Source organism: Xiphophorus hellerii, chromosome 6 (genome assembly GCF_003331165.1).
Source record: "Xiphophorus hellerii strain 12219 chromosome 6, Xiphophorus_hellerii-4.1, whole genome shotgun sequence".
NCBI classification, from domain to species: domain Eukaryota; kingdom Metazoa; phylum Chordata; class Actinopteri; order Cyprinodontiformes; family Poeciliidae; genus Xiphophorus; species Xiphophorus hellerii.
This window is the reverse complement of record NC_045677.1, coordinates 7,294,679-7,320,505: the sequence shown is the minus strand read 5'-3', so window position 1 is coordinate 7,320,505 and position 25,827 is coordinate 7,294,679. Positions and strand designations below refer to the sequence as shown.

General features: G+C 38.7%; 1 protein-coding gene and 1 long non-coding RNA gene across 2 annotated transcripts in view; one reads left to right on the top strand and one right to left on the bottom strand.

Moving 5' to 3' along the window:
- Window positions 1-2,699: 2,699 nt before the first annotated feature.
- The window catches only part of LOC116722117 (solute carrier family 12 member 7-like), a 29,278-nt gene continuing 6,150 nt past the window's right edge, over window positions 2,700-25,827 (top strand). Inside the window, exons 1-19 of the mRNA XM_032566266.1 lie at window positions 2,700-3,504; window positions 9,625-9,713; window positions 9,797-9,922; window positions 16,517-16,663; window positions 17,923-17,977; window positions 18,901-19,031; window positions 19,123-19,232; window positions 19,313-19,417; window positions 20,027-20,199; window positions 20,326-20,490; window positions 20,614-20,712; window positions 20,842-20,899; window positions 21,127-21,301; window positions 22,027-22,145; window positions 22,235-22,333; window positions 23,004-23,123; window positions 23,407-23,511; window positions 23,620-23,788; window positions 25,298-25,493. Coding sequence (XP_032422157.1) covers window positions 3,360-3,504; window positions 9,625-9,713; window positions 9,797-9,922; window positions 16,517-16,663; window positions 17,923-17,977; window positions 18,901-19,031; window positions 19,123-19,232; window positions 19,313-19,417; window positions 20,027-20,199; window positions 20,326-20,490; window positions 20,614-20,712; window positions 20,842-20,899; window positions 21,127-21,301; window positions 22,027-22,145; window positions 22,235-22,333; window positions 23,004-23,123; window positions 23,407-23,511; window positions 23,620-23,788; window positions 25,298-25,493 — 2,386 coding nt within the window. The 5' untranslated portion in view covers window positions 2,700-3,359. The remainder of the gene's footprint in view (window positions 3,505-9,624; window positions 9,714-9,796; window positions 9,923-16,516; window positions 16,664-17,922; window positions 17,978-18,900; window positions 19,032-19,122; window positions 19,233-19,312; window positions 19,418-20,026; window positions 20,200-20,325; window positions 20,491-20,613; window positions 20,713-20,841; window positions 20,900-21,126; window positions 21,302-22,026; window positions 22,146-22,234; window positions 22,334-23,003; window positions 23,124-23,406; window positions 23,512-23,619; window positions 23,789-25,297; window positions 25,494-25,827) is intronic.
- On the bottom strand, window positions 11,029-22,484 carry LOC116722161 (uncharacterized). Its single transcript, XR_004339719.1, has 3 exons — window positions 22,472-22,484; window positions 17,553-17,559; window positions 11,029-11,948 (listed from the first exon to the last, which is right to left on the bottom strand). It is a non-coding gene; the product is annotated as an uncharacterized LOC116722161 (long non-coding RNA).

Genomic DNA, 25,827 nt, shown 5'->3' with positions numbered 1-25,827 from the left:
AGGGAGGGCGCCCTGTTCCCCGGCCTGCGTCAGCACTGACCTTTTTGCTGTTTGCTAAAGGGATTTGATTTCACCTCCACCTCGCTCCTTTTTACTTTTTGTTTTTTTTCTTAGATTCACTCTAAAGCCACCTGAGGAGGATAAAATGGCAGTTCTGTCCAGGAATGAGAAGCTGTGGTATTTCAGTCGTGGGCCAAGTGATAAAACGCTAATGAGGTGGAGGAATGTTTGGTATTTTTCAGCAAAGATATATGAACTTCTGCTGCTTTCGAAACACACTTCTTTAGACCACACACATTTTTGTATTTTGAGCTAAAAGCATTTCTACCCTGGAGAGAAGACGGGTATTCTTGAAAGCGCGAAAAAGGAAGTGTAGTACTTTCTTACTTCTTACCTTCTAATTTAAGTAATGCTCATTTGCATTAATTCTTCTACCCTTTGATTTTAGGTTTTTAACATCTTTTGCTGTAAATTTGACATTTATCTGGTATCTATTCGGTTTCTGGTGTTTTAATTTAATCAAGTTTGGCTGCTGTAGATCGACAGCTCCCTCTGCTGTTGATATCTGAGCAGTTCTTTGACTGACCTTAAAGATTTATAATATATACAAACATAAAAAAACTAAAAGGCCACATTGGAGACTGCTTTCGTAAAAACCTACAGAAAAGTGAAAAATTGCAGGAGTTTTGACGTTTTGTGTCAAAACAAATGTTTTGTGTGCAAAATAACTAAATGAAGTCGTCTGTAACCATGTAGTTCCTGTTGAAAATGAGAACCTTTTGTTGAAGTTCCTCATACCATTACAAAGCTCCATTGTGTCCAGATATTTGAGACAATCGGTTTTCATTTTTCAGTTGACAGACATTTTGTCTGTAGGCTACGTAAACTACATTACATAAAATTAAACTCAGGCAAACTGAGATGGAATCCCATAAATCTAATATTTTGCATAATAAATGAAGTCACAATGAATTAGCCAATTATTTGCTTCTTTGTTGTGATTCTTGTATAGGTAGCTTAGGTCTCTTAGTTGTGCAGCAGCTTCAAGAGTTTTGTAGTTAACAATTATCCCAGCAGGCTTAGCCAATAGTAACGCCGCATGGAAACACTGAAGTAGCTCAAACTAGCTTTTAGTTTCCACCACCTGAGGCCATGTTGACATTTTCAACAAGCTGATGGTGGCATGGCATCTTTCTAAATAAGGTAAGTGAACTACTACTAATAATTTGGAACCTTGTTTGAAACATCCAAACCAAAACCTGACTGAAACGCAAGGCAGGTGCAAGATGGGGAGACAGAAAAATGAAATCCATTCATTGATCTTGCATTTGTAGTCAATGGATGGATAGTCAAGGGTAATGATAATAAGAGTGAAAAATTGTCAGCTGAAGGAGATTTTCCATTTCTGTCCTGGCCAAATTATTTCTTCTTCTTCTCCTTAATTTAACTGATTAATTACAGGTAATAAGAGATATAAATATTTGATTTATAGACATCAAATAATGATGTGAATAAGGTGACACTGAGGCTAATACAGCTTATTTTATTGAATAATACAGACAGATTTTGCAATTTAGTTTCAGTTTTAGTGTGCATCCTCCAGGCTCCACACACATCTGCTGCAACATTGCAGAATTATGGTTTTCTGTTGCAATGGAAAGAATGTCCAATTCATTATGTAAATTAATGCAAGCATACACTCCAAAAAAATAAAAAATAAAACAACGTCTTACCAAGTATTTTTGTCAAGTTTCTAGTGGAAATGTCTTAGTGTTGTCTTATTTCAAGCTTTCTAACTTACAAATAACTTTTCAGACATAGAAACTTGTAAATAATATAGTAAATAATTTCTTAATATTGATTAAAAAAAAAGTACTACACCCACTGGCAGATTATTTGACTTATTTTGTGGGAAAAATGTCTTGTTATAAGTGAAAATATTTGCCATTAGAACTAGCACTTTTTCATCAATATGAAGAAATTGACTTAAAACAATTGCCTGTTTCTTGCAAAAAAGGTGCTTATAAGGTTGTTTTGTCGTATTTCAAGTTTTCTAAGATATTTCCAATAGAAACTTGACAAAAAAGACTTGGTTAGATTTAGATTTTTTTTTGCAGTGTGTGATAAACGGTATTAAGTTAATCTTCCAAGGAGTTCAAGTAATCAAAACATTAAAATGAACGCCAAAGAAATAAAGCACATGTGGCAACTAAACACCGTTTTGAACAACAACAAAAAACCTATTCTCTTTTATTGGACGTTTTTGTAGAACACATTACAAAAAATAACAACAAAGAAGCTGAATGAGTATTTTTTTCCGGAGTGGAAAGTACAAGCTTTGTTATTGTAAATCATGATCACTTTTTAATGCCCACGTTGCTCTAAATAACACTGTGTCCGGCAGGCACCAGCACGACAAAATACACAAGCTGCAGGAAAAAGTGCCACTCCAGAGATGAGTCTCACAAAGTAAAAATACGTCATGATTACGGTTGTCCATTGTTCCTCAAGCTCATTTTCCCTCGTGGCTTGTCCATTGTAATCTACACCGGTGCTATTAATGCAAAGAAAAGTTCTTGTTCCTCTCAAGGTGTTTCCTTTAAGGCTATAGTTGTGTATGGGCATGAGAAAGTCTCTCTACGGTGAACAGTAGCACTTCACTATTACCCAGAATGCACTGGAAAAGTTAACACCCATTTTTTCTTTTTTCTTTTTCAACAGGAGAGAAGCCAAGAAGAAACTTGTCAGTCCGAAGGTAGAGGGAGCACGTAAAAAGCAAAGCATCTGGATTGGAGAAGCAACGTTTCCACTTGTATTTTTCTCTCTCAGGGGGATTTCTGTCACTCTTCTATGAACTGTTGACTTGTTTGGCTCTTGCACAGACGCAGTGGAGTCAGCTTCTGTAGTTTTTGGCATTCCAAAGGTGTGAGAGATAGAGAGAAGACGGCTGGAGTGGAGGGAGGAGCTCCAGTGCTCTGCGTGTCAGGGCTCTGTTCAAATGGTAAATAGATGGTCACATGGGGCAATTTTAGGTCCTCAGGGAGTGGGGAAAAAGGGAGGGAAAACAACAAGAAGTTACGACACTACAGTGGAGGACTTTGGTCTGTCTGATGGGCAGGAAGCAAAGACTTTCGCCCCCTAGTTTAGAGGACGTTTCCAAATAGAAGATTTTCTAATATTTGCCATGTTGTGGTGACACTGGAGATTTAACACTTTTCACCAGTCCCCCGGAAGGGTTCTGGACTCTCTTTGGAAATTATCCTTTGTGGCAGAGGTGTCTTCCATCAAGCCTCTGCCCACTTTCTTTCTTCTTCTTCTTTTTTTTAAATTATCATCGGACACCTGACAGAGGAACCAAGATGCCCACAAACTTCACTGTGGTAAAAGTTGAGGACATGGGGGATGGCAGCAACAGTGGAGCTGTAGCTGGAGGCAGCAGACCAATCAGTCTGGACAAAGTCTTCCAGGAAGAGGGGGATGTTAGCTCCCCGGAACCCGAGCCAGGTAAGACGGCATATCTGCTTGGTGTTAAACCAAACTAAAGGAGGGTTCTGCTGAAACAGAAGAGTCATCCCTCCCAGGATGCGCCGAGATAAGAAAAGACAAAGTGTGCACGTATGATAAAGTCAGAGAGTGATTCTGTGAGTAAGGCTATACAAACGGAAAACCTCTTGACATTGGCGAACACAAGCCATAACATGCACATGCTTTATACACAGAGGAAAGAGTTTAAAGAGCTCAACCAGCTGGAACTTGCGCTGGGCATGAATGATGTGGCTGGGTGGGGGGGCCTAATGTGTTGTCTGGTTATCGCAGTCCTAAGTGATTGTTTTAGCTTTATCACAAGCTTAAACTACCATGAAAGAAGTTTCATAAGCAATTTTCATAAAACGTGTTTAACCTACATAGATTGTTTTTTTTTTTCCATTTGTAAGCTCCAAATGCTTTTCCTGTAAAACAGAGTTTGCTACAAAATTTCCTGTCATGTAAACAAATAACCTGACAAAAGCCGAAATGATTAGATCCCCAGAGAATGTAACGCAGCTTGGGAAACATGAGAACATGTGCATGTTTACAGTGCCACACTGGATTCATACCCCTTGAGCTTTTTCCATTTTGTCACAAACCATGAGCTTCAATGTATTTATTGGGATGTTCATAGGCCAACATAATGTAGTGCAAGGAAAATCGTGCATGTTGCTTGCGAATGTAAATATGAAAAGTCTAGCCTGCATTGTTTTTGCGTTCATCCCCCTTTACACTGACAACCATAAGTGAAATCTATTGCAACCAAATTCTTTCAAGAGCCCAGCTGTGTAAATGCATCTGGAGATCTGTTAGAGAAGTTTAAAGCAGAGTTATGTTATAAAACAATATCTCAAGCTTTGGAGCAATGTAGGTGCTCTGATAAGATGAGATCAAAAATAAACCTCCTGAACTGCAGGCAGGTGTTTGGTGATGCATTGGCTAGTACTGCTGCAAAGAGGTCCTTACTTAAAATCCCGTCCTGCGCTTACTTACACACGTCCTCTCGTGTGTTCTCTCCAGTTACGTCAGTTTCCTCTCACTGTCTTGTAAAAACTCGTTACTTTTTGGTCAGTGGGTCCCTCTAAAATGGGGGTGGGCAATCCTGGTCTTTGAGGTTCTGGTGTTCTGCAGCTCTGAGATGTCTCCCTGGATCAACACACTTCAATCTGAATCGCCTCCTAAGCGCAGTCGAGTTCTCCAGAGTCCTGCTAATGTCCTCATTATTTGACTCTGGTGTGTTAAAGTAGCGGTGCATGTAAAAAGTCGCAGGACACCGGCCCTCGAGGCCTGCAGTTGCCGACCCCTGCTCTAAATCAAGGATCTGCAACTCCAGTCCTTGAGTGCCACTGTCTGGGCAAATTTTGGATGCAGCCCAACAGATCTAAAGCAAAAGAATGGTTTGTGGCCAGGCCTTTGTAGAATTTGCGGGGATGCCAAGACGCAATTTGATGCATCTGAAAATTGCAGGACAGTGGCAATGTTGGAGTTGCAGTGTTGTTGCGTTCTGTATCTAATTTGGCCCTAAGTTTCAGTGCGTCGGTGCATGGCGGTCTCTCCATTATGTGATGGACTGGTCACCTGTCCAGGCTGTACCCAGCCTGTCACTCAATGACTGCTAGAAACAGGTACCATCTCCCTGCAACAGTGAAGTGGGTATGGATGGACGGTTAAAAAGCAAAATAATATAGATAGTGGAAATGTCACGCTGGACATCACCATGTATGCACAATGCATGGTGGTGGAACTATAGTTCTGTAGGGAATCTTTTCAATATTTTTAGGGACAGTTAGTCAAAGTTGATGTGAAGATAGAGGCAAATATAGAGAAATCCTGGTAGAAAACTGCAACAACAAAAAAAACATGGTGGGAGGGTTTTGCTGGAGGTAATTAAGTGGCTGCAGTTTCAAAATATGTGAAGTTCAAGGGACATGAATGCCACCACAAGGCACTGTAACAATGAAACTCTCATTCCAGAAATCCACAGAATAAAGGAAACTGGTATTACCTGTCAGTGGAGGTCAAGTGACTGACTGAGTTGTTCTCTACTCATTGTTTTATGTTCAATAGGCCGACTAGCTTGCGTGGCAGCTCCTCTGTCATCTGTGTCCATGTTCAGGGTGTGTACGAATCAGCAAAATACTATTACACACAATTTCAAAAATATTTTATTTTTTATTTCTTTCGATGATGATAGAAGTACAAAATCACACATTAACATGGAACGCAAAATACACATATTTTTGTATAATAATGAGTAAGAAACTTATGAACTCCTACCCTGTAAACTCATACAATATTTTTAGATGGACCCTCATTATTAAAAGAAAAATAGGACTATGACATTAGTTAATTTTTCCATCTTATCTGGGTTTACATGTCTAATACAGCCATTCCCACACACGCTCATATGCGTTAGTCTCAATTTACATATTTGTGCTAACTCTCACCCATATTTCTATATTTTCTGAAAATGGCTTCCTTATATTTCCTTTTAAATTAGAGGATATATGATGACAAAAAAAACTATATTCAGACATCTGGATCCCAAATAATAATAATAATTACCACAGAAACTGGCTTTGTTTTGTTCTGTACTATGTTGACTGAAAACAAAAGACCAACTTTGTTTTCTTGCTGCACCTGTTTCATCAGCTGATGAATGCAATTTCCGAAGTCAATTTTCTATATAAAAAAAGTAGAAATTGCAGTATTCACAGTAGAATAACAGTAGAACAAAGTAATTCAATCTTTTGTCATCACAGCAAAAATATGCATTAATAATACATAACCAAACATTTTAAAACAAAACAGACGACCGAGTTAGTTGTGATTTTAAACACTCAAATTCTCAAGTGGAAATATAAAATACATATTATATGCTTATAATCTAAATTTCATCATGAAATCAGAGAATTATAACACTATTGTTTTTTTTTTTATCCAAATAATTTTTTTTTGAAGGACAATATAGAATTTGGTTGATTCATAGGAGGTGGTTCTTACTTTCTACTGCATGCCATGCTGGTAGGGGAAGAAGTCTCAGCCTGTAACATTCACACCCTCAGACTCCAATGCCAAGTGCTGATTAGGCAAGATGCTAACTGTATAAACACCATCTCAGCACCATCATTTTCTAACAGGGTACTGCTAAGCTCAGGTTTCGTTCTGACCCACTTTCTGCCTGTTCTACCAACCGAGTGGAAATTGACGCAATGTTTAGAGAGGATTTGTTCTCTGAAGTCTATTTACATAAACTCCAACGCTTAGTCTAAAGAGAGAGGAAAAAAATCAGGATGTCAAGGAAGATTTTAGACATATTAAACCTCCTCACTCATGGAATGTGTTTTAGGTACTGAAACTGATTAGATTACGGTTCAGAAGATTATGACGAGTTATCAATAACTGAGCTTATTCATAGCTCAGTTATTGATATGACTGTAACATGTCGACAGGCTCTCCTCCCCCGCCTCCTTTCTGCCATTTCATTGCTACATTCATACTTACACCTGTGTGACTCCAATATATTTCACATCATGGTTCCACCATAAGCACACAGCCACAAACTCCTAGGGTTATTTTTTCTCCTTCCATTTAATTCAATGCAATTTGCTGACATTAGAAAAGCAATCTATGTTTGTCCTTTACTGGAGTTTTAGTTTTAGCAAAGTTCTCTGAGCCTATGGGAAATTTTGGTTTGGTTGTATACAAAAACATTGTGTGTTTCTTTTACTGGCTTTTTTTTTTTTTACATTTGAAATTTAAGGCTTGTATGTTTTGTACATTTAAATGACTTCTGGTTTCTGGATCTACCAATTCAGTCATTGAATTTTCTGGAAGCGAAATACAAAAGGAAAAGCCAGTATAGCGGATACTACAGCCAAGGATAGTTAAAATACTAAACAATGGGAATCCTGCATTGTACATGAACTTGATGAATTGATTGTATAAATAACCTGCAGTTGTTCATGTGGAAATATTAACATGTAGTGACTATAACTGACCTTGTTTTAAATTATTTGCTATATATGTTAAATAAGTTATGTGAAAGCATTTGAGGTTTTTATATAAACCTACAGGTGATTTGGCCTGTGTACTTTGAGTTATTTTTAGTTTCTAAATTTTATACCCAAAATCTTGTTAGCTGTTTTTTTTTATTAAAGTCTCTTTAAGGTCAGATTAGATGCATAATACTAAACATAGAGCATAATTTTCTAAATGCGTAAATATTCAGAAATTATTTCTAAATGCGTAATATGTTACTTCCGTAAGTAGCATGTTGCGTAACATATACGCCAGAAGTAAGCATGCTGCTTATTACAAAGGAAAGAAGATGCAACAAGCACAGTATAGTATTGGAAAACATATTTATGGAAGATAACAAAAAAAAAAGAAAATTATAAGGAAAGGAGCTTCACTGTAGAAATCTCAGTGCACACAAAAAATGATCTGGTGAGAATTTCAGACCTGAGAAATCACCTAAAAAACTTTAATCCAGGATAGTGTGGTATGGATCAAATAAAAGTAGCAGAAAAATGCACAAACCGCAGTAACATTTGACCAGACTAGAGTAAAAAAAATAATAATAATTGAACAAAACAGTTGTCACACTCCATTTGTCTTATTACTGCATCCAGCAAGGTCACAGTGCGCACGGCTCAGTTTTCATTCCATGATCTATAATGAAGAGCTGCATGGCTATGAATGAAGAACTGGTGACAGATAATTGACCGAATTGAACAGTATGAGACTGCTGTACCAAAAGATGAAGGCAAAAATTCAATGGGACAGGCTTTAGCTCTGCTGTTTTGAAGAAATCTGGCGCCAGAAGCTCTTCAGATAGTCGCACACCATGTAATTGCAAATTACTGACACTCAGATCCATCAAATGCAGTGTTTAAAATTGTTTTTGAACTGGTATTTTAGACTGTCATGGATATAGATCACTGTTTCAAGATGGATTACTGTAATTGTATTTACTCTTTTGGTTAACCTTTTCTATCACCCAGGATACCAAAAACATGACAATTTTAAACAGTTTGGTTGTTTTTTTTTGTCTTTGAAATGTTACTTTAGTGTTGTAGAACATAAATTTATCATTGGTTTTTTCAGATCTTATAAAAAGTCTCCCATTAAGCAAAGGGGCCATCCTTTTTTTGGCACTAGCTTGCAAAAGAAAAGGTTGTAACTATTGCCTGTGCAACAGGAAAGAAACTTGAGTATCTTGGTGTCATAATCACAAGTAATGGTGGGATGAAGATAGGAGACGGAAGGATTATGGTTCTTCTGTTGCAATGCAGGCACTGCTTCAGTCTGATATTTTTTTAATTCCATATTTTAAAGGTTTCTTTCGGATCTAGAGTTCTTTATTTGACAGTAAGACATGCAGCAAAGGTCAACTCGAACTTGCAATGGCCGTAAGAGTATCCGTACATGGGTCCACAGTACCCTGATCCTGTTTTTTTTACATTTATTCTTGGACAAAAAATTTAATAAAACAGTGTAGAATAGGACACAAATGCAAAGAGGAGGCAAGAGAGATGCGGTTGGAAAATGTCATCCTGTATTCAAGAAAAAAAAGCACAAGGCCCAGTAGACATGCAGAAGGTATCTGACACAGACACTGACTGAAAGATTTGAGCTTTAGAGTTAGTTGCTGAACCGGGTGCAGCTGTGAGGGACCAAAATTGAACGGAGGAAATGGCTGACAGAATGTAAGACAACCTGGGAATCAAGCAAACAGCAATGTAAACAAACCAGGGATGCGTAATAATTGATCAAGATCCAGACCAAAAAGATGACATCAGAACACACAAGCAACAGGGAAACAAATAAATAGAAAAAACAAGATTCCAAGAACTAAGATATATAGAGAAGTGTAGGTAAAGATTGCCACTCGGAGCTGAAAATCAATAGATATACCATGACCAATGTCAATGCCAATACAGGAAAATCTTGCTCTCATATTACGAATGTAAGTAGGACACAACTCTACAACTTTGTGCAGTTGCTTGTTCTTCTGTTGTCTGTCTTGCTTCTTGTTAGTTTGTCAGCGTCTCATGTCTTTTGTTTTCCTTTTCTTTTGAATGTTTCTAATAGATGAAAGTCACAAAGAGTCCACTCCATTCCTTAACTCAAACGATGACGAGGACTGCAGCTATGAAGGCAAAAACATGGCCCTGTATGAGGTAACCGACGCTCTCACGTTCGATTTCTCAGAGGTTGGATTTGTTTCAGCTTTACTCTCACACATTGATCTGTTTGCCTTCAGGAGGAAATGGACAGCACCCCCATGGTAGCGTCTCTTCTCAACAAGTTGGCCAACTACACCAACCTCACCCAGGGCGTACGTGAGCACGAGGAGGCTGAAGATGGGGTCAGGAGGGTTGCCGTCATGGTACGGAGAATCTGTCTTAGTACCGAGAAGTTTCGGTCGTTAAAGTGAACGAGTTGCCTAACCCAGTAAAGTCACATTTAGATTACAGTGGACCCGGCCATACCCACCAATATAAACTTGGTCACCTGCTTCCAAGTGATTCTAGAATAGCATCTTACCATCTGTTTCTTTCTGGAGTAGACTTTGATTTCGTTTCATTACAACACAGAACCGTAACCAAAACGAACTAATATGCTAAAGGAACGAGGCGTGTTCTTTTACGGTAGCCTTTCACCTCATAAGACTTGTCATAAACACATTGCCAAAAGGTTATATTTTACTTGTTGGAGTACAAAAGTCATCCTCCTGAGCTTTTTTTTTCATCTTGGGAGTGTTTAAGAGCATTGACTAATTTTATTTATATTTTTTTTTATACAGTTTGAATTTAAGAAGCTACTCCTGTGAGAAATTCCCTGTCTGTGAGAGAAACGGATGCCTTACAGCGATCCCACAGATTTACAGGGAATTGATTTTAAAAGGTCTTTGCTGTTGTAATTTGTGTGTTTAATTACACATTCATTTAGCTTGCATAACATAATCAGTAACGTGACTTTAAGTTATTGAGTGAAGAAGCTGATGAAAATATTGATGCCAACAGGCTTTTTATGTTTTTTTTTGTTTGTTTGTTTGATTTAGCCGCTGTGCAAGAAGCTTTTGGATTAGAACACAAAAAATGCTTAAAGATGTCAAACCAAGTCTATTGCTTTGATAAAGAGAGAAGACAGAAGTGTTAAAAGATGGCTTGAAGAATATGTGCCATGACCCTCGAAGGTCTTGTAGTTAATGGATAAACGTCCTTCAGAACAGAGTAAAGTTGGCTGCACTGCATAAAGACAAATGGTTCTACTTCAGAGAATTTTCCTTGATTTAAAGTTTATTGATCCTTATACTCTTGCTCTAATTTGGGATTTGAAAACAGTTTCTTCTGCTTTAAAACATTAGCTTTTAGAAAAATATTAGTAAACTAAAGATCCTAGATTATTCACACTCTCACGGCAAACCTGCAGGACTTAAATGCTAAAACTCAGACCAGGGAACCTCCACTGAGCGCATATTTACTTATAAGACTTAATGTCTACCTGTTGGCCAATACCCAACGTCTACAAATACAGTAATCAGTCTTCTAGTAAAGTATAGTTTGCAACGAGTTTAGCTGCCCTTTTTAATGACTACCTAACGGGGCAGGAACAGTTTTCCAAATAGCTTCACAAAATGTTAGAATGTTAATATTTCAATGATGTGTATATGAACATTGTTGTCACGGCGTCCATATTCTGGGTCTTATTTACTCAGCAGATGTTCAAATGAGGTAACTCCCCAAGAAATAACTTGCTACATCTGCAACAAAAGTAGTCTGTTCAGCAGCGTGTCGAACGGAGAACATTGGGAATTTTCGATAAAAGCAGATCCTCCAACTTTGAACTCTTGGTCTGTTAAGAGACATTGATTGTGTGTTCATCAAGAACCGCCCCCTAAATGGTATCTTAGAGCACTTGGAGGAGATCTAAAGCCTAAGTCCAGCAGGAGTAAGACAGACGATGCAGAGAAGTTGAGGGGAAGGAAGGACGAAGCGGGAGGCAAATGCAGGGCAACTTGGGGGAGAAAATATGGGAAATGTGGAAATACACCTCCACAAAAGGCACGTTGCATCGTTTGGAGAAACCGCTGTGTGCAGTAGAGAAGGCACAGGTCAAGGAGTTTTTGAGTCAGAAGATGGTATGTATGTTTTGGTGTTTGGGGAAAGTGACAGTGAAGGTATGATGATATTTGATCCACCAGTTGTTTCTTGGAGATTATTAAAAAACAATTTTCCAACTTTTTCTGGATGGTGATTCTAAATTTCTGTTTTAATGCTAATGTTACTGTTTTAAGGTTTTATCAGGGTTTCCCTCAGTATATTATAGGCCTGGCGGCCCGCCATGCTTTACAAGCCCCACCGCCAGGCTAAGCCTTTCCTGTTTATGTTTTTAGGAAAATAATAAATAAACTAGAACATTTCGGAAGAAATTTAGCCGGGGCCTGCCAAGGCGCGCCCGTCGGTTTGGGCCCGGCGTCGTCACGCCACAAATTGGCATCGACGCTAAAGAACGCCGCAACGTGATCAATAGCATGCGGAGAACCACAAGAACGTTAAGTAAGGCGGACGTGCACCATTCAGTATGATTTAAAATGTTCTCAAGGCTTTTATTTTGGAAGTTTTGTTAAACTTCATTTCAAAGGGCCAAACTAATCCCATGCGTAACAGTCATTGGGTTAAAATAGTTATATAATGCTGAAAACGCAAGTAGTTGATGTAAAAATATTAAAGGCTTTTATTTTGAAATGTTTGTTAAGCTTCATTTCAAAGCGCCAAACTAATCCCATGTTTGTCAGTGCTTTGGATGAAAAAGTCACATAATGCCCAAAAGAGCAAATACCCGATGTAAAATTGTCAAGGCTTTTAATTTGAAATTTTCAGTATGCTTCATTTCAAAGGGCCAAACTAATACCATGTGTAACAGTGCTTTGGATGAAAAAGTCAAATAAAGCCAAAAAGAGCAATGACGTCATGTAAAAATATTCAAGGCTTTTATTTTGAAATTTGCAGGATGCTTCATTTCAAAGGGCCAAACTAATACCATGTGTAACAGTGCTTTGGATGAAAAAGTCATATAAAGCCAAAAAGAGCAATTACATGATGTAAAAATATTCAAGGCTTTTATTTTGAAATTATTATTATGCTTCATTTTAAAGTTCCAAACTAATCCCATGTGTAACAGTTACTGAGTTAAATCAGTTATATACAGCCCATAGCAGCAATTAGTTCTAACGGCCAGTTCAGTCCTGATCTGTTTCAACTGAGGGTTCCACTATAGATAGAACTACAATGATGCGTATTTGTAGTCCTAATCAGCAGCCAATAGCCTCTTGAGTTCCGTTGCTATGGTAAATAAGTTTCACACCAAGGTGTGAAGTGTTAGTGAAAGAGCCTGAGAGCCTCAGAAAATCCTGTCGCATGACTTTGCTCTGAAGCACCGTGACAGAAAACCGTACGGTCTAGATAAATTTCGAAAACATTTTACCGGAGCAGACAGGCGTATCAATGTCAGGACCGATTTTGATACTAATCGTGCGATATTTGTGGGCGTGATGGCGATTTGAAAATTATCTTGGGCTCAAAAAATCTCTCCATTTCTCACTCTAGCCGGGATGGGCTCTCACTCTAATTTTAGGAAAAAGGAGAAACTTTGGGTCGCTTAGAGACAAATTGTGGACAAACTGTAACTGGTATCGACAAGCCGTCTTCACTTTCGAAGAGATCACAGACGTATCTACAAAATGAAATTTGAATGGCATTTCTACGTGAATTTGTGACGACACAGAAAATCCTCAAAAATAGGGTATTTCCAGGATTTTTCCCATTGACTTATAATGGGGTTTTTTTCGTAGTTTTTTGCGAATTATGTCGCCACGTTAACCCCAAATCCCACCAAAAGTAATAGCAACAATGGCGTGAATTTTCTGCACGTTTTGATACCTCATTTGTAGGTGTGCACCCAGCGGTACGAGCCGCATTAACGGTTACGGAAGAAAAATAAAGAATAAAGAGACGCTTCTCTCCGACAATAGTAATAGGTTCCTGCCATTGCTTTGCATGGCAGGCCCCAATTAAAAAATGCTTTTTTAAAATTTTAAAGCCGTATTGCAAGCGTCTCTGTTGCTCTGAGCGTTTCACTGGCGGAGCAGATTTATTCCTACAAGCTAAAAGATGTGTTTATAGAAGATAATTTTATAGTTTATTCATTTAAAGCCGGACCAATCACACCGCTGGCGCCTCTGCGCGTTGCCTCGTGCGCTTCAGCAGCTGGATCAAGTTAACCTCTTCGCGGATCGCGCGCGCCTCCTTTTACTCAAACTGGACACAGTATGGATATTTAAATCAACCTCTTGTGAGGAGTTATGTTTCTTTCCAGAGTTTTTGATCAAGACAGGAGTTTAAAAACCCACCGCGTTAGCTCTGGTTGTGCAGCTCTACGTAAACCTCAGGAATAACTTGTAGTGGCTTTCAGAGGTGCGTTGAGCGTGCTTTATATTTGTGGACAAAGAATTTTGTGCGGCTTTTACATCTTTTACATGTAGCTCTGTCTACGCTGATAAAGTTTATGCATGTGTTCCCGGTTGGCCGGAGCGTTAGTGGCTAACAACCAGCGCTGACCTCATCATGCAGGTTCAGACTGATTTTTAGTATTATTTTTCCGGTTATGATGCATCAAACCATATCAAATGCTTTTGCTTTGTCCACTTAGTCAGACAGAGGTAATGTGCGCGGAGATCTGAGAAGCTGGACCAACCGAAATAGTTTCTGTGTCCCCTTGTTAAAAACTCAACAAAATTGAAGAGCTACTAAAGCCACATTAGCAGCATTAAATTAAATCTCCCGTTTGTTGCGCATCTCTGAGCAGTGCAGCAGATTTAACTCATGCAGGGCCGGTCCAAGGCCGCATGAGGCCTAGAGCTGAATTTGCTGCTAAAAACGTCAGCATCTCTAACAGCTTCTTTGTTACGGGGTGGGGGAGTAGTTTAATCGGCCAACCTAAAAAGAGATAAGTTATAATTGCAGTTTACTAGTTTGTATTTGTGGGCAAACAGAGCTCAAACTCAAAGATTAAACTCACAGCATCAGATTGTTTCTATGGTAACAAAAAACAATCTAACTATGAATATTGTTCTTTGATCTCTTTACAAAGTAAACTTGCCAGCTCCTCAAGATCTTACATATAAATGTTAAACAATTTAAAATCTTTTAATTTATGTGTGCTGACACCACTAAATCAAATTCAGCAGCGTTGATCATCTCAACAAACAAATGTTACATTTATGTATCTGTGCTCTGTGTTAAAATATTAGCATTTATGGCCCCTGAAGCCCTGGGGGCCTTATGGAGCTGCTGACCTAATTTGGATTAAACAGAAGTGCAAATAATTTATATTTATTTTAATTGTGTTTTCTGATTTGTTGTTTTTAAGACTAGTTGTGGGTTTAGATAGTGTTTCACTGGCGATGTTTTCCCGTAACATATAATTACCCAGTAATATTTTTACATTTGCTGTCTACTTAACATCTTTTAATACAAAAACACGGTGGACCGCCGGTGGACCGCCTTGACGCCCCGACCACCGGGCTTAGGAAGTTTTCTGGGGGAAACCCTGTTTATGTTGTCCAATCAGTAAATAAATTGATTTCAGACTTGCTGTTTTAAAAGGGCGTTAAATATAATTTCAGATGGGTCAAAAAGTTTAAGGCTTATTTTTACTTTTTCTCTTGGAAAAAAAACATTGTAAGCACCTAATGCACATTTTAAAAAATATCCACTATACCCTTAAATGTATTTGTTAAATCAAACAGTGGATTTTAACTTTTCTTTAGAAGCAGCTTCATTTTCTGTGCTGGATGAAAAGAAGTAAAACATACAATCCTTCAAAAAAAACCAAAAACCTCCCATTTTAGTCTGAATAAACATATATTTTTCACAAATATTCACACTTAAAAGCAAAATGTGTTAAAAGCAAAGATATAATTCTTTTGTGTCTTTATTATCTGAATAGATAAATGCAAGTTGTTGTATTTTAGAGGAGTGGAAAATACAGGCGCTGTTATATTTCTGTTATAAGAAGGGGAAGACTCCTGCCAAGTCATCATCTCTTATGCGCTGGTTCATATGATTAGAAGTAAATGTGTGGCTTTAATCTAAGGATGCAGCTTGCATGGCAACTGTTTCCTGCAAACACTTTGCATACCCAACCCCTCTTTGCTATGCAGTCAATAAAAGCAGCTTATGCAGTGCAGCAGTAAAAGACAACAATGCTTATTATAAAGAGTGGTAAAATATTGGGGTTAGGCGTTATTTGGAGCTGAAATAAACTTAGCAACCACTTGATTTGGTCCACTTATTCTATTGCTTACTGTAACGAATAATGAATAATGAATGAGCCAATCGCATGGGAGCAACTCAGTGCATTAAGGCATCTAGATGCAACAAAGCATCAGCATGGGGAAGAAATTGGAAGTTACCTTGACATTGTTGGTCTGAGTACTTCAGAAAGTGACAGTCTACTGTGTTTTCATCCATGTCTGTCCTTTTATGACCGGAATTCGCCCATTTTGGTTCAAGGCTTCGACCAGCAGATGACAGAGTGTAAATGATCCTGAACTCGTTTCCAGAACATGAAAACAGGTTCACTGAACTCCGACAGCCTCTGTTGTCACTAGATTTCTATCCAGTAATGAAGACTCTTAATGAATCTGAGCTACAACATTGCATTTCCCTTTAGGATCAATAAAGTATTTTTGAATTTGAATAGAGCACCATTCACATTTGTATCCTTGTGATGCCGTCATGTCAGTACCACGTAAAAAGCTCCCAGATCGATAAATCCATGCCGTGGGAGAATCATGGTAATTTAGGAGGCGAAGAGAATGCAGTAAGGTGTGCTTATAATGAAAAGACCAGATGAGTATTTTTAGTGCAATCCTGACGTCTCACATTCCCATGTTTGTATGTGTTTCTCTCTCCAGGTTCCTCAGATGGGCACTTTCATTGGGGTCTATCTACCCTGCATGCAGAACATTTTAGGCGTCGTCCTCTTTCTCCGCCTGACCTGGATCGTAGGCACAGCAGGGATCCTAGAATCGTTGGCCATCGTTTCCATGTGCTGCGTCTGCGTGAGTTTTTCGGAATCCTTTTCGGGGTGCCCGCTTGCATCATTCCATAAAGTCCAACTCATTAACCGCCACGTATTTGAGGCCGGGCCTAATGTACACCGAAGCATAGAAATGAACGCCCGTCTTGAGTTCACGGCTGGGCTCAGAAGAATTCCTCACAAAGAGAACAGAAAGTTTGTGTTTTTTTAAAGTCCTGTACGTCAGCAGCTACAGGCGGCCAAACAGAGCACTGAGTGTTTGAAAAGTGTGAAATGAGCTTGAGCAGGACTCGTGATGTAATGCGAACACAACTTCAGTATATGCGCTCCATGCTTCTGATGTTTCCTTAAATCAATAGAGCTGGTTTTTTTACATCAAGAATATTCACTAAGCTTTAAAGCATGGCTAATTTACACTTCTTTGATGTGACCACATTTTAAAAGTAATAACATGTATAAAATATCAACCACTTCCTAAGAGGGGGGCATGTGTTGTTTAAAACTAAAGAAACTCTAAATTACCCCAAATGTTTTATTTTTTATTTCTACTGCAACATGACTTTTATACCATTCTTAATTATAATCTGAGGATGGAATTAAAAACTTTAGTTCACGCAAAAGGAAAATTTGGAGTTCTTAGATAAATTTATTTAAAGATTTATATCAAAGAGACATATGTTTATCACCTGGTGTGGCTCACACTGACCCAGGCAGCAACTTTATCTGTATAACTCTACCACAGATTTTACTGGACAATAAATTGTGTTGTTTTGAGATAATTTTTAAATATTAATAATGGCATAATAATACAAGTCTGCCTTCTCAAAGAGCATTACATTTTAATTGGTAAAGAATGCAACACTGGAACTGAAAGATCTTTTAAATACCACCCAACAAAACCCCACAATAACAAAAAGACTAAAACTCAAACCGAATTAAAACAAACAAAACAACAACACACAGCTTAAATCAATTTATTTATCATGTGATCAATTGATTGATTAATTGCTTATTGCGACAGGCTTGATGCTATGAATTGATGAAAGCAGCTTTTTGCAGTTACAACTTGCCTCTGCAATTATAGAAAAATGTGGTCATCTCTGGAAACACTTTGTTAGTAAAGCTCATCTTTTCTCAACAGTACTCTTAATTTAAATCCTTAGATGTTTTTGTCAAATTTCTGTTTTGCATTTGGTGGTAAAAATGTGTGACCTTGAGTTACTGATGAACTTAATCACATTTCTTTTGCTTACATCTAAACATCTGTCTTCTGTCCTTCAGACCTTACTCACCGCCATATCAATGAGTGCCATAGCAACTAACGGAGTTGTACCAGGTAGATTAAATTCACGTCTTTTTCAAACAGTGGATATTATATCCTTTTTGCCATGATCAATGTCTGGGATTTGCAGCTATACTGAAAATTACTGTATTTACATTTGTAGCTTTTGGAATACACAAGGATAATATAAACCTTGAAGTATAAAAAACACTGCAAATACTTGATACTTGAATCACATAGCAAAATATTTGTTGCAGCAGTCACTGAAATGATTCAAATATAGTAATTCAAGATATGTTGGATAATAAATTAGGGTGGTATTTTTGAAAATATTTTTATTTGGGATGTTTCTTTCTGGGTAGCTGATGGGATATAATGAAACATCCTGTGTTAATTGATTAGTCTATTCATATTTTTTTATCAACATTCTTAAAATCATTGAATAAAATGAATCTCTCTTGTCTCTATGAATATTTATTTGAAGCCTAAATTCTTTAACTTTAATTTAATACTTTACAGAACTGAAATTGGAATACTGGATCTATTCTGTACCAGAATCAATAACTAATCGATTAGTAATTAGATTGATGCATTTTATTTGAGAAATGAAGTTGAGAAGAAAACGTTGCATCATTTATCAAACATGAAATAAGAAAATATAACTGAGAAAGCAGGTTTACAGTATCGGCTGATTAGAGCTCCAAGTTTTTGAACATTCTTTAAATTTCTCTTTATCGATTGTAATTACCTGTCTAAGCTTTAAAACAGGCTTGGAGAACAAAATGAAGTACAGCTCATCATTCTGTGACTCTTAAATTAGCATTAGCTAGCGCACACATGCCACACATACACATGATCGTGAAAACGTGTCTGTGACATATGGTCCAATCAAGGGAGCATTTTTAAAATAATTTTATCTCCATCTTCTTTTTTTGACGAACATCGTTAACATAACTGTGAATTTCGTCTCTTTGTAGCTGGCGGCTCGTACTACATGATCTCCAGGTCGTTGGGACCAGAATTTGGAGGAGCGGTGGGTCTTTGTTTCTACTTGGGAACCACCTTCGCTGGATCACTGTACATCCTGGGCACCATAGAGATCCTGCTGGTAGATCCGCGCGCCGTGGCAGCTTCATCTGCAGTCATCGGCTGCGGCTTTGTGATTCATTGGCTCCGTTTTCTTTTCCGTCTGCTCCCAGATGTACATCGTTCCTTTCGATGCGATGAAGGTATTAGACGAAAACGACATGCGTATCTACGGGACGTGCTGCCTCCTCCTGATGGCTCTGGTCGTGTTTGTTGGGGTGAAGTGAGTGTCCACGCCGATTAAAAGCACGGAAACAATCATCCAAGGACACTTTTTCACCACTTGTTCTTTTCCGTCTGTAGGTATGTGAACAAACTGGCTCTAGTGTTTCTTTCCTGCGTGGCTCTCTCCATCATGGCCATATATGCGGGAGCCGCCAAGACATTAATCGAGCCGCCAGCGTTCAAGTGAGTGGAAAAAAGAATAAAATGGAAACGATTGTGTTTGTAAATTGTGTGCTGTTGTGAGAATACTCTTTCACTGACCAGATGTGAGCTTGTCAATGTCAAAATGTCAGTTAAACAATTTATTGTATTACTAAGCCAACCGGTGTGTTTTACTGGTGCTCACAAAAATGTTGGCACTAATTATTTGCAAGACAAATACAAGAAACGGATACTGTTGGCTGGATTTTTATTTACATACAAAGTCTGATTCTGACTGTGGGAAAGATATTTATTATGACTTAACCAAGAGCTTATGCTCCTAAGCTTCAATAACAAACTGTATCTAAGCATGTTATGCATTCAAACACTATAGTAAATGCCTTACTAAACATTTGTATGGCACTGATTGCACTGTGTGTATAAAAGAATTAAGAAGATATAAATCATTACATGTGCAATAAAACGTCCTAACATCAGTTATCACTAAATGGTATTTGTTGAGATTGTGCTTGTCCTAAAGCCTTTCAAAGCCGGTGTTTCATTAAAAGCTGATTTAACAGAGAAAGATTACTGACATCAAGAAGCTGTGCTCCATCGGCTGCGCTACAATCTACCATTTCTTCTTTGCAGCGTTTGCATGTTGGGGAATCGCGCTCTGAAAAACGAAATGTTTGATAAATGCGAAAAGACGGAACTGGTGACGAACCTTTTCTGCGGCCTCAACTCCACCTGCGATTTCTTCGAATCCAACAACATGAGTGAAATTGTGGCCATACCTGGGCTTCGGAGCGACGTTATCAAAGGTGAGAAGGAGAGAATAAGAAAAAATATTCTCTTATCGGATTGTCAATACCAAATAATAAGTCTTTATGATTATCAGCTGAAGTTTTCAACGCAACTGATTGCTCTTCTCTTTGCTTGCTCATTAGAAAACTTGTGGAGCAACTATGATGACGCCAACATGATCATAGAGAAGAAAATCTCCCCCAAATTGCCTTCAGTCAAAGCTGGAAGCAAAGATCAGTACTATGTCATCAATGACATCACCACATACTTCACATTGTTAGTTGGGATATACTTCCCTTCTGTCACAGGTATCAATTCAGGCTCAATTGCCAAAAGGGATCATTAATAAGGGAAATATGTTGTCTTGAATGTAGAATCTTTCAAATTGACTTTCTTCTGATATGTGTACATTTATTATGTCTTCTTTTTAGGGATCATGGCTGGTTCAAACCGATCTGGTGATCTTAGAGACGCTCAGAGATCCATCCCAGTGGGAACCATTTTGGCAATTGTCACCACTTCTTTCCTCTGTATCCTCTATATGTGTTTCTGCTACTGATGTTGATGGATTGCTTTTGACTTTGCTGTAATCCTTATTTGTTCTGTGGAGCACATATGTGAGACACCAGGCAGTGACAGTTTCTTAATGTCACTATAAGATATCTCCTTTGTTTTTTTGTTTGGAGCCTGTATCGAAGGAGTGGTGCTGAGAGACAAGTAAGACGACGTTCAGATGACACTTATCCTACTGTGCAGAAAAAATGGTGTTAACTGGCAGCATTTATTTGGTGCTTTTTGTAGATTTGAAAAGGGAAAAATTAAAGACAAGCAGTGTACAAAGCAGTATTTATTATAGTTTGGTTGCCATGCTAACATCCAGCTACGCCATTAGAAAATATGAAGACCAGGCAACATCCTAAAAAGAATGTCCTGGTTCCTTCCAGGTTTGGTTTCTCAGTGAAGACGATGCCGGTGATTGGTGTTCTCGCCTGGCCGTCCCCGTGGGTGATTGTGATTGGCTCATTTTTCTCTTGCTGTGGCGCGGGGCTGCAGAGCTTGACTGGCGCCCCCCGTCTGCTGCAGGCCATTGCCCGTGACGGCATCATCCCTTTGCTACAGGTAGGTGATGCATGAGTTTTACTTGAAGAGATTCTGATTCTGATAAAGGTTAGTTACAAAAACAAGTGTTCCACCTAGCAGGAGTTTCATAATTGATGACCCAGAACCCTAACCCTATCTTCATTTATTTTTAACATTCTTTTTACATAATTGATTTTACATTATACATTGCTGACCAACCAAATCTCACAGGTTTCTTAGGAAAGTCCTGATGCGGCCCGGCCATCTGGAGATAGGAAGATACCTTGTACTTTTTTTACATTTTCTTTTTTTAGAAATGCTATTCCGCTAACAGTTTGTCACACATCATAGACGATGATCAACTGCTGCAAGAAATATGTTTCTGCTTGAGAAATGGATACAGGGTTTCCCCAGAAGTCCTATGGAAGGGATGCTAGCACCGTTCACCAGTAGCCCACTGTGTTTTTGTTTGAAAAAAAAAAAAAATCACCCACTAACTCTCTTGTTATTGTAGAAAGTTTTAGAAAGTTACTGGTACTCGTTTCTCGTTTGTGTACAAAAAAAAATCAATGCCAGCCAAAATGTACATCTGCAGATCAGGGTTTTTAAAGATTGGTAATCACTGATTGGCCAGAAAACTGCAATCGGTTCACCAATAATAGTAAATGTTCCACAACACCACAGAGCTTTGACCTGGAAGCAACAGAGTACTTTGTTAGGAACCTCATCAGATCTCTTGTCTTCTGTGTTTCTGTCTCTCTCAGGTCTTTGGTCATGGGAAGAGAAACGGAGAGCCCACCTGGGCTCTTTTGCTCACAGTTGGGATTTGTGAGATTGGGATCCTTATTGCCTCTCTGGACAAAGTGGCCCCCATCCTCTCCATGTGCGCTGCTGGAAGTCACGCACCTTCTCTTTTGGTGTTGCTCGCTGTACTTTGCATCACTAAACTCTCCATGTCATTTGTGCTTTTAGGTTTTTCCTCATGTGCTACCTGTTTGTCAACCTGGCCTGTGCCGTTCAGACGCTGCTCCGGACTCCCAACTGGAGGCCGCGCTTCAAGTTCTACCACTGGTGAGAGACGAAGTAACTCAGAGTTACCCACTGGGTTTCTACCCAGTGGGAAAACGTTTTGAATTCCACCTTTCCTCACATCCTTTCTTCCTAAAGATTTTAGTTCTTTTCCCTCCTTTTGTCTTTCCTTCCTTTTACTCTCCATATTTTTTGTCTCAAATCTTCCTTTCTGTTTATCATCTCCATTTCTTCCCTGTTGCATTTTTCCCTCTTTCTTTTCTTGTTTCCTTTCCCCCTTCTGTCTTCTTTCTTTCTCTTGTGCCCTTATTGTTTCCTTTCTTTCATTTTCCCTTCATTGCGTTCTCACTTCCTCCTTTCCTTCTTGTGCACCATTTACGTCCAATCCTTGTATTTCCTTTTCTCCTTCCTTTTTTCCTGCTTCCTTCTCTTCCTGTCATCCTTTCTTTTTACATTTCACATGTGTTTTGTTCCATCCTTTGTTCCTTGTTTCCCCTAATCATTTATTTATCCTCTGGGCCCTCCTCCTTTCTTACTTTCTAGTTCCTGTTTTTTTTTGGGGGGGATGTGTCATATTTACAGCCAAACAACTGTAGATAAATCTGTCTTAAACACACAGTTAACTTTAGTATTTTGACATTAAAAAGAGTGCAAAGGACATAACGTTATGAAAGTGATAAATTTTGACATGATTATCTTTTTTTTCTTGCAGGACTTTGTCCTTCTTAGGCATGAGTCTCTGTCTTTCCCTCATGTTCATCTGCTCCTGGTATTACGCCATAGGTGCCATTTTGATCGCTGGCTGTATTTACAAATACATCGAATACAGAGGGTGAGTTCAGAAGTTTGAGACCAAGGGGTTATTTTAAAATCACTCTAAACAAGGATTTAGTAATGACATTTGGACGACAGGGACAGCTTTGTTCTAACAATGAAGCCTTTTCCTCATTAAGGCCCGACTGAATATATCCTGGAAATTAGCGCGTACAGATCTTCACTTTATTATGGGTCTTTAAGATGGTCCTGCAGTTAGTGAAGTGCAATTCATCACAACATCAAAATAATTTAGAGATGAACATTTGAGTGGAGAGCTGACTCTTTCCTGTTTAATGCAGAGCTGTGAAGGAGTGGGGCGACGGGATCAGAGGGCTGTCCTTGAACGCAGCACGCTATGCTCTCATTCGCCTGGAGGAAGCGCCGCTGCACACCAAAAACTGGAGGTGGCCGTTTCTTACGTCTACACAGGATCACTCCAACTTTAATACAAAGATGTGTTTACAGTGTTTCTCTTCTACTCGACAAATATTTTTATTTTTTATTTTTTGCAGACCACAGTTGCTGGTGTTGTGCAAACTGAACTCTGACCTGAAAGTGAAGCATCCCCGTCTCCTGTCCTTCACCTCGCAACTCAAAGCCGGCAAAGGACTCACCATCGTCGGCTCGGTCCTGGAGGGAACGTACATGACGCGCAAGGCGGACGCCATCACTGGAGAGCAGGTGTGCCTCTTGGTGTAGCTTCTTATGTAAAAACTTGTACTTTTTTTTTGTATCCACTTGGACCTCGTACTAGTAATTTTTTATACGCAAATAACACCGAATTGCTAATCCATTCAAACTCCTTGAACTTTTACACATTTCGTCACATTACAACCCAAAACATCAACATGCTTGATTGGAATATTTTCTTAATCAACATAAAAACTGAAATGTATCCACCCCCCTTTTAATCTGAGATCCTTGGATAAAATCAAGAATACCTATGTGTCTTCAGATGTTGCCTTATTAACAAACATCCTGCCAGTAAATAATTTCATCTGATTATGAATCCAGCTGTGTTGTGACGACCTTTTGTTTAGAGAACAATAGCGAACAAGTAGCATCACAACAGAAGGGTCAGGGTTTACTGTCATTGTTACAAAATGCAGTTGTAAACAATAACCAAAATCTAAACACTGGCACGGTGAAAGAGAAACTTCTGGAAAATGCAAATTATTTAAAACAAAAAACAAAAAAACAAAACATCTTTTGCTTCTGCAGTTATTAGTGCTGTGACAATTTAAACAATATAAAGTTTCGTGCAAGGAAAACAAAGAGAAAATTGCAAACCTTCAAGTACTTAAAACTGCAGTTTGCAGGAAAGATGGTTCTGAATACAAATTTATATATTATTCAGACTGTTTGTTGTAAAAAAGTCAAAGTTTTTACATAATTATTCACTGTTCTCTGTTGGTCTCTTGTATAAAATACTGATTAAAAAACATTGAAGTTTATGGTGGTAATACGACTGCGATGGACTGGCGACCTGTCCAGGGTGACGCCGCCTCTCGCCCAAAATGTCTCCCTGGAGATGGGCGCCAGAGATGGGCGCCAGAACCCCTCCCAACCATAGCATGGACAAGGGTGTAAGAAGATGGATGGATGAATGGGTTGTAATATAAAATAATGTGGAAAGCAAGGAAAATAGATACTTCTATCATGCACTGTAGCAGTAAACAATCCATCAAAAACTACTCCATGTCCAAGTCAATTGGAAATAGAATGAAGTACAAAAACATGTTTGTTTTTTAGCCACTAAATGTGGCCAAAAACTTCCTCCTCCTCAGTCTTACTCTCATTCATTATGTTAACCCCAACATACAAAGTTTTGAGGAAATATGTGACAGATGTTGCGTGTGAATGCAGTGGGAAATTTGCATTCTGGCAGAATGCAAATTCTGCATCAAATTCAACCTGATTCACCACTCTGCCTCATCCCCATGGCAACGGTGAGCAACAAAAGACTCATCCATTTTGTCTTTTGAATACCGTGGCAAATAGTCTGCTCTCAGGGTGACAAGGTGAGCTGACATCTCTGAGTCTCGAGACTCGGCACGCTATGTGAAATGTGTTAACAGTTTCAGTACAAATAAATAAAGGTAATTGTTATACTTGGAAAAAAATACTGTAACAAATATTTCTCAGAGATAATCACTCCATCTTTGACCTGGATTTTATTTTCTCCCGCAGAACATGAAAGCAGCCATGGCTGCGGAGCGGACCAAGGGCTTCTCCCACGTCATTGTGTCGTCCAGCCTGCGAGACGGTTTCTCCATTCTGATCCAGTCAGCGGGACTGGGAGGAATGAAACACAACGCCGTCCTCATGCCTTGGCCCGCAGGCTGGAAGCAGGCCAGAGACTCCCTGGCTCAAAGGAACTTCATAGGTAAACCACACAGAAGCGCAGTTAGTTTTATTTGCTAATTTTTATTTGGAGAAGGAAGTATTACAGACCCGTTCTGTTTGTGTTTGGAGAAAACACACTGAAGAGTGTAAGTTTGCCTGGATCAAAGTCGGGATACATTCTGAAACATGATAGTATTTTTTATGTGACAGACATATTTTACTCCATGGAGATTAGTGGTTTTACATTTTCGTCCAGTTTGACCAGATACTGAAAAAAGATTCCCTTCGACCTTCAACAGAGAACGATAACTTCTCTAGAATCGAAGGCTACGTTCACAAGTACTGATAAAATACATTGAAGTTTGTGGTGCAAA